Source organism: Sinocyclocheilus rhinocerous, unplaced genomic scaffold, assembly GCF_001515625.1.
Source record: "Sinocyclocheilus rhinocerous isolate Xijiao unplaced genomic scaffold, SAMN03320098_v1.1 scaffold809, whole genome shotgun sequence".
NCBI classification, from domain to species: domain Eukaryota; kingdom Metazoa; phylum Chordata; class Actinopteri; order Cypriniformes; family Cyprinidae; genus Sinocyclocheilus; species Sinocyclocheilus rhinocerous.
In genome coordinates, this window is record NW_015652299.1 from 890013 (window position 1) to 898587 (window position 8575).

Sequence of the window (8575 nt, forward strand, 5' to 3'; positions counted from 1 at the left end):
GCATAAATTATTCTTGAACTGACCAAAGTATTTAAAGGGAGAAGGTTACATTAAAAACATATATTTTAACATTATGTTACATTCTGATGTTAAATCCACTATTGTTCTATACAGTATTTAATGTAATTACATCAGAAGTAACTGTAATTAAATTACAGAAAAAACTAAGAGTAAACCCTTATATTTCTGTATTGCTTTATTGCATTTAAATGTTCAGTTATTTTTGTTATAAGAAAAAAGTTATTAAACCTGTTATACTGTATTATGACAGCACTTTTTTAAAACTAAATTTCAATATCGTGATAATACCGTATACCGTGATAAAAGCATTAGCAATTAATCGCAACATGAAAATTGGATACCAGCATATCCCTAGTTACTTTGTATGCTTTCACGAAGCATCACATCAAGAGAAGTGCACAATGTGGCAATTAGCATCTGATCTCCAGCCTGGCTGTCGTCACATCTGATAAACATGTGGCATGTGGTTATGTCCCAATCGGGTCCTTGTGCTGGTCAGGATGCTTGCACCCATTCAGAGCTCACAATAGCCCCTCGTCGACATCCATTCATCACTCCTGGGGTGAGCAATCCATGCTATTAAAAACCCTGCTAACACATCCACACAATGAAGTCTGCATACAAATGGATTGTGTACCATCAAAGGCTGCAGACAGAATCACCCCTGCAAACAACCACTGCATGTGGTTAACCAAACACAGGTGTGAAAACCAAAGAAATGCTCCTTTAGAGTCAGTGCCTTGACTGTACGCAATGTTGGAACTAACCAAGTGGAAGATTTGATCAGAACCAACCAGAATAAAAATTTTAAAAAAGTCAACACGTAAAGACACTCACAACTTGGCATGGGCCAATTACCGGTTTCAAGGTATACCGCGATTTGAAAATCCACTAATATTTTCCGTTATACCGTTCCTGCGGTATGCTCTGTTTTTCATGTCTCCTCAAAGACTGAAAGTGTAGGAATCCCTCAGGTTGAGTGCAGTGTAGAGAGTAACACGACCCTCCTCCTCCTGTTGGTGCGAGCGAGCGGTCAGTCATGTGTGTGTAGGATGGCCGAACTTAAGGAGCTTCCCCTGGAACTTACGCGATCGGCAACCGGCCGTTTTTTGCCATATTGCAGCTCATCTCTGTTCTGGACTTGCACAAACTGCGTTGCAATGCAATCATTTTCCAAAATGTCATTTATGTGAAAATATGAAGTCTGTAAACCCCCGTTAACAGGCCAGAGATGCTGAAGACGGACGCAAAGAGAAAAATACTGTAGCAGGCATATCACTCACTGTTCATGACGCACAAACTATTGGAAGAAAATTCTCAATATTGATTTGAGGGTTTTTATATGAATGTGTTTCTGAGGGGAGCTGACTGTCTTCAGAAAACCATAATTACAGATTTAGGTTAAATAAAGATGTCTGTCTTTATTTGTCTTCTTTTTAGGAAACAAATCAAAGAAAAAGTAAACAAATTCTACTGTTCCTAATATGTGTTGCTCAAAAACAAAATATATTGTGTTCAGCGGAAAAAAAAAATATATATATTTTTTTTTTTTACCCAGTCATTTAAAAAATAACACATTTTAGAGCTGTAACGACAATACCATGACACCGTGATATTTTTGCTTAAGGTTATCATACCGTCAAAATCTCATACTGGCCCATGCACCTACTCACAACCTCTCAATCTATAATGTGAGGGAAACAAGATATTCAATGGGAAGAAATATAAGGCAGGAGACTGATTGTGAAAAGTCCATACCAAGATGGATTGGATATCAGCCAAACAGTTTATTATTATTATTTTTCTGTATTACAAAAACAACCTTTTTTAATATGCACTGATTAATTATGCAAAATGAGACCAGGAATGTGGTCCAATTAAATTTCATGTTGACTTTAAGCCTTTTGTTCAACTACTCCTTGCACTGCATCATTACAAGAGCCTAGAGTCCCATCATTGGAGGCAATGCTGCACGACTGCGTAACGAGAGCAAGGTGGGCCCTCGAGCAAGCTGCAGAAGAGACAACACTTTTTGTTTACCATCTCAGTGGCTTGGAAAAGAGTGCAGAGACTTCCACTCAACCACTGAGAAAATTTTACAAGCTCTGTTTTAGAGTTCTCTTAAAGGGGTCATATGATGCTTTTTTTAAAGATCATTATTTTGTGTATTTGGTGTAACAGAATATGTTGACATGCTTTAATGTTCAAAAAACACATTATTTTTCAAATACTGTACATTATTGTAGGTCCTTTATGCCCCGCCTCTCTCAAACGCTTCGTTTTCTACAAAGCCCCCTCCTTTGACAAGCGCAGTCTGCTCTGATTGGCCAACTGACCCAGTGCATTGTGATTGGCCAATCAGAGCAGACTGCTCTGATTGGCCAGCTGACCCAATGCATTGTGATTGGCCGAACACCGCAAGCAAAACGTCGGAAATGTAACGCCCCTTACCATAATCGCGAGCTTCATCGTTTTCTACAAAGTCCCTCCTTCTGACAAGCGCAGTCTGCTCTGATTGGCCAGCTGACCCAGTGCATTGTGATTGGCCGAACACCGCAAGCACTCGTCGGCAATGTAACGCCCTTACCATAATCACGAGCTTAATCTTTCAAAATAAATGTAAAGACAGAGCCTGAAAGGGGCACAGTGATGAAGCTGGTATGTGTTTGCAGTACACAAGCCACGGTTAAGACAGCTGACTCCACTGAGACGTGACGTCTCTCTCTCTCTCTCTCACACACACACGCGCGCGCCCACACACACACACACACACACACGATGCGCAAAACTCCGCATTTGTTTGAACAGTCAATAGCAAATACTTAAACTAATAACAAAACAGTAGCTGATTCAGAAGCGCCAGATTGTCATAGCAAAGTCAGAATTACCTCCTCTCCTAGGTTCACGAAACGGTCGTCCATAAAATGCATTGCTGTTCTGTTGTAAGTAATCTTAAAGATTCCTAAATGCATCTACTTCCGGAAGGCCAAATAAAGTGCTTTTGCTTTCACACTGAAACACACAGCGTCTCCCTGACATGCTGCTTCAACACTAACTGCGGTTACTGAAACCACGCCTTCTTTCTTTGCATGAACATTTGGGCGCATTATGCTAATATTTCCACATAGTGAGGTAGATATGTGGGGGCGTGTTAGAACGAGCCGTTTTAGGGGGGCGTGGCAGAGTCTTAACTTTGATAAAGAAGCCACATGTCACTTCACTGACAACAAAAACAACTCAAGGAAAAAACCCAAGCAGTAGTGCCAGTCATTATGAAAGCTGTACAAGCAAAAACTGACACACTGAGCAAGACAATGACCATGAAAGCTTAGCTAACAAAACAGGATTTGATCAAATACACTATTGGAAAACACAGTTAAACATTCAGGGCTTAACAATAAGGATGGCTCAAGGCCAAAGCTTCAGCCTAGTGCTGCATTTATGCCATCAATTCAGGTTGCACCAATGACCCCTAACTCAAAAGAACATGCACTTGACGGGTTGAGTAAGGGATCATTTTTGCAGTCAAAAAATTTAGACAGAATGCAACCAAATTGACACAGGGGTCTCAAAAGGTGTTTATCTATCACATGCATTTTTTTTACATGCAAAAAAACAAAACAATGCTCATGGCGCACGTCTGTGAAAAACAGGGAGATGCGATGCAACAGCCAAAAATTTAAATAGGACTGGAGAAACACATTGTTTGTATGCATATTGTGATCTCATTGCATTTTTCTCAAAAAAAAATTGTAATACAGCCTGTCCTATGACTGTTATTCCTGTGTAAATGCATTAAAGGGTTAGTTCACCCAAAAATGGTTAGGTTACCCTCAAGTCATCCTAGGTGTATATGACTTTCTTCTTTCAGACGAATCCAGTCGGAGTTATATTAAAAATAGTCTTTGATCTTTCAAGCCGTTTCATGGCACTCAGCGGGTGTTGCATGCATCATTCAAAGACAAGTTAAATAACAAGTGCCCATCCATAAAAATAAAAAAAAAAGTGTCTCACACGGCTCCAGGGGGTGAACAAAGGCCTTCTGTAGCGAATCAATGCGTTTTTGTAAGAAAAATATCCATATTCAAAACGTAATAATCACTTTAATGTAGCTTGCGCTCACTGTTATACACTGGAAGCAGTTCCCGGCGGATGACGTATGAGGTCGGCTTTGCGCAGATCAAAGATCAATGACAATATTTAATATAACTCCGACTGGATTCATCTGAAAGAAGAAATGATGATGACTTGAGGGCAAGTAATTTATGGGCTAATTTTCATTTTTGGGTGAACTAACCCTTTAAGGCTACAGCTTCAGTTACAAAAACAATGACTATGACTTTAACATGAAAACACTTGCCTCATTTGACATTTGTTTTCTTATTAATTTTTCAATCAAGTTCACTGTATAAAGCCACATTATATTTGTTAAGTTTACAGCTATTAAATTAATGAAAATTATAAACCCTAAAAGTTACGTACAACTGAAAATTCAGCTTTCCCATCATAGGAATAAATTAAATTTTATCATATTAAAATAGAGAGCACTTATTTTAAATTGTAATAATATTTCACAATATTACTGTTTTCACTACATTTATTTTTGACCAAATAAATGCAGTCTTGGCAAGAATTAAAGACTTTTCAAAAAATATTAGCGCCCCCAATCTTTTGAATGGTACAGTTTAAAAATTTTGTAAATTTGTCTGGTAAATACATTTTTATATGTTAATAAGTATATTCTGTGACTTCACTTAAAAATAAGCAGGCAAAACAAAGCTAAATGTTTCACTGTTGTCAAGGTAAGCAAAAATCTGAACCGGAAAAATCATTATTGTTGAGCCTGGATGTCTCATGGTTATATAACATATGGCTGAAACAAAAAAGGGACATATCCACAGCTGAGGAAACAAAACAAAAAAAGCCAAATCCAAGCTTGCACCAGCTTCAGAGAGTTAACAGCAAAGCATCAATGATCCGACAGCCCAGTGTGATTTTAACACATTGCCTTTGTCTCCTGCAAAATACAATGACACCTGGCAAAAGCAAGGGAATAATTCCCATCACCAGCACTGGGAGGGAGAAACTAAAGGTTTCAATGCATGCAGTTCTCCTGCAGTTTAGTTAGCGAGAGCTCAGGGCTGCACTACATTTATTTTTGACCAAATAAATGCAGTCTTGGCAAGAATTAAAGACTTTTCAAAAAATATTAGCGCCCCCAATCTTTTGAATGGTACAGTTTAAAAATTTTGTAAATTTGTCTGGTAAATACATTTTTATATGTTAATAAGTATATTCTGTGACTTCACTTAAAAATAAGCAGGCAAAACAAAGCTAAATGTTTCACTGTTGTCAAGGTAAGCAAAAATCTGAACCGGAAAAATCATTATTGTTGAGCCTGGATGTCTCATGGTTATATAACATATGGCTGAAACAAAAAAGGGACATATCCACAGCTGAGGAAACAAAACAAAAAAAGCCAAATCCAAGCTTGCACCAGCTTCAGAGAGTTAACAGCAAAGCATCAGCAATCAAACAGACAGCCCAGTGTGATTTTAACACATTCCCTTTGTCTCCTACAAAATACAATGACACCTGACAGAAGAAGAAGGCATAATTCCCATTCCTAGCACTGGGAGGGAGAAACTGAAGGTTTCAATGGATGCCGCTCTCCTGCAGTTCAGTCAGCGAGAGCTCAGAGCTGTGCAGAACCTCTAAAGAACTTTCCCAGCCAGGTTATAAATCAGGTCTAAAGTCAATGAGACTCACTAGCTCAGCATCAAACTCCTGCTGACCAGAAATACAATGCTGCACACACTCTGGAAACGCACACCTCTCTCAAAATAACGGTTTACCATGGCAATCGTATGCTTGAGGTCGAGATCAAAACAATCAAGGATACAAGGGGTCAAATGTATAACAAAGACAAAAGCAGTGATAACAGAAATACAATAGGGTCATAATAATGATCTGAAGGTAAATGACTCTTTGATTTTCTACAGTCATGCTGATCTATCCATCAACATCACTGCACCTCATCATGATAGTGAACCACAGGCGGCTCCTTTCTCTCTAAATGCATCAATTAGCAACAAAGAGATTTCATTATTTATTTCAGTGCTTTGCTGCCATTATTTCTGGCACTGAAAAGAACTGTTTCATAATTTGTTATATCATGCCTGCAGGCTGAGCTCTTATTGGAAGAGCATGCCATCGGAAATGAGTATTGGTACACATGTAAACGCAGAAACTCCTCTAGGACAAGGGCAGGTGTGATTAGGTAAGGTTTAAAGCAACCAGACAGGGATCATCCAGGAGACTTTAATATACCACACAAATTCATTTGCATAATTTGCCTACTGTGAAAGCAACTGACATATTTCACAAGCCCGACCTAGTGTTCTCCGACAAATACAAACTTGTCCCTTAACATGGGGAGTGATTTATCGCCTGAAGCTTGTCACACCGATCAGACCAACCACCTGAAAGGTATTTCTGATGAATATGATCTGAATCATTTCAGTTAGCTATATAATCAGATCAAATATTTTGAAGCTGCTTGTCATGTTGGATTCTTTGATTTTTTTTTTTTTTTATGGTTTCTGTCATTTTACATCAAGCCAAACCTCAGAGTACATGGTTTGATAGAGTCATCAAGGAAAAGTGTGGATATTCTCCAAAGCAAGATCAGTTATAATCCATACGTTTATAAAATAACACAAATTTAAAAAGCAGCTAACATTATTAGTTAAAATGAGATTTGAAGGTATACAGAGGTTTTAAAAAGACATTTAACATATTGAAGCTGCTTGTCATGTTGGATTCTTTTATTTTTTTTATTTTTTATGGCTTCTGTCATTTTACATCAAGCCAAACCTCAGAGTAGATGGTTTGATAGAGTCATCAAGGAAAAGTGTGGATATTCTCCAAAGCAAGATCAGTTATAATCCATACGTTTATAAAATAACACAAATTTAAAAAGCAGCTAACATTATTAGTTAAAATGAGATTTGAAGGTATACAGAGGTTTTAAAAAGACATTTAACATACGTGTACATTCAGATATTAGCTACTGAGGACTTGCACTGGCACTATGATTAAAAAAATGTTGTTTGGGGTTCAGTTTTCCAATACAACAACACAAATAATGGAGAAAAATACTAAAATTAAACAATAAAGGCATTTAACCTCTACAGCTTGTCTGTAGTAAGACTTTATTTGGTTTACTCCGTCCAGGGACATTTTCAAAATTACACTTATTGAACATTTCATATAGAATTGGAATTAGTGTCTCTTATTAAGTCTGATGATTTTATAGCCTGAACATCATTCGTAAACTACTACTTATCCAGAAATATTAATACCACAATAAAAAGACGTTTCACTACATAAATATTAATGCAAAAGAAGGTAAGATAATTACGAAAACAAGGGTGAATTATTAGTGCGCACGTACCTCAATGTATCCGGCTAGACTCGGAACAGCGATGGCCAGCATTAGCACAGACACGGCCGGGACTGAACCCATCTTCCACGGTTACTCTCTGCTGGGATTTGTGCTGAAATTATCCCGCTGTGGATTCTTACAAAAGGCTATAAAACAGAAAACAGCTCGGTAAACGGTCCTCGGGCGGTTGTTGTGTGTGTCTCTCTCCTGTGTTTTTCCCACTGTGCGTTGATCCCGCTCTCAGCGCGTGTGGAATGTAGCGCGAGCTCTAAAAACACGACCAAGCACGCCACCGGCCGTCTGATGAAGGGACCGACCGGAAATGAGGTCATCACGCTGTCATCTACTGAAGGATACAAACTAGGTGTGAAAATAGATAACATTCAATGGAGGAAAACATGGTTATTACCATATAAATACTGTATACCCAATAAAGTGAAAGAAGTGCATTTAAAAATGTTGCATAATATATACCCTTGTAACGCTTTTGTGTCGAAATTTTGTGATGTAGCTGATATATGCACCTTCTGTAAAAAAGAAAGTGAAGATATTTGTCATTTATTTTTCTCTTGTAATGTTTCATCACTTTTCTGGAAAGATTTGAGTTCCTATTGTTTTTCTAAAGTTAATATGAACTGTAATTTACACATTAAGGATGTTGTTTGCTTTTTTGAAAACCAAAACAAATCTTTAGAATCTGCTGTTAACTTTCTTATCCTTGTGGCAAAATTCTATTTTAACAAACAAAGGTTTCTTAAGAAAATACCTACTTTTATAGATTTCTTATGTGAAGTAGAACATTTAATTAAATCACTAAGAGTAATAAATAACAAAAAAAAATGTTATTTTTTTGAAGAGATATGATGAGATCTTTCATGTACCGTGATTAATACTTTTTTTGGTGTTTTTTTTTTCGTTCCTGCCTTTATGATCATAAAAAAGCTATTTAAATGCATCTTTCTCTTTTAACAGTCATTATCAAATTTTTTTTCTTCTCTTCTCTTTCATATGTTCAGATGACATTGGATGTATTGCTGATACATTGTGTAATGTATGCAAAGTTGTATTTCATTAATGTCATCTCTGAATTGTTTGCAATAAAAAAAA

The 8575-nt window shown here is 37.3% G+C and overlaps 1 protein-coding gene across 1 annotated transcript in view; it reads right to left on the reverse strand.

The window, feature by feature from the left end:
- LOC107714527 (amyloid-like protein 2) overlaps window positions 1–7788 on the reverse strand; it is a 91162-nt gene extending 83374 nt beyond the window's left edge. Inside the window, exon 1 of the mRNA XM_016520378.1 lies at window positions 7478–7788. Within this exon, the coding sequence (XP_016375864.1) occupies window positions 7478–7549 (72 nt within the window). The 5' untranslated portion in view covers window positions 7550–7788. The remainder of the gene's footprint in view (window positions 1–7477) is intronic.
- Window positions 7789–8575: the final 787 nt, after the last annotated feature.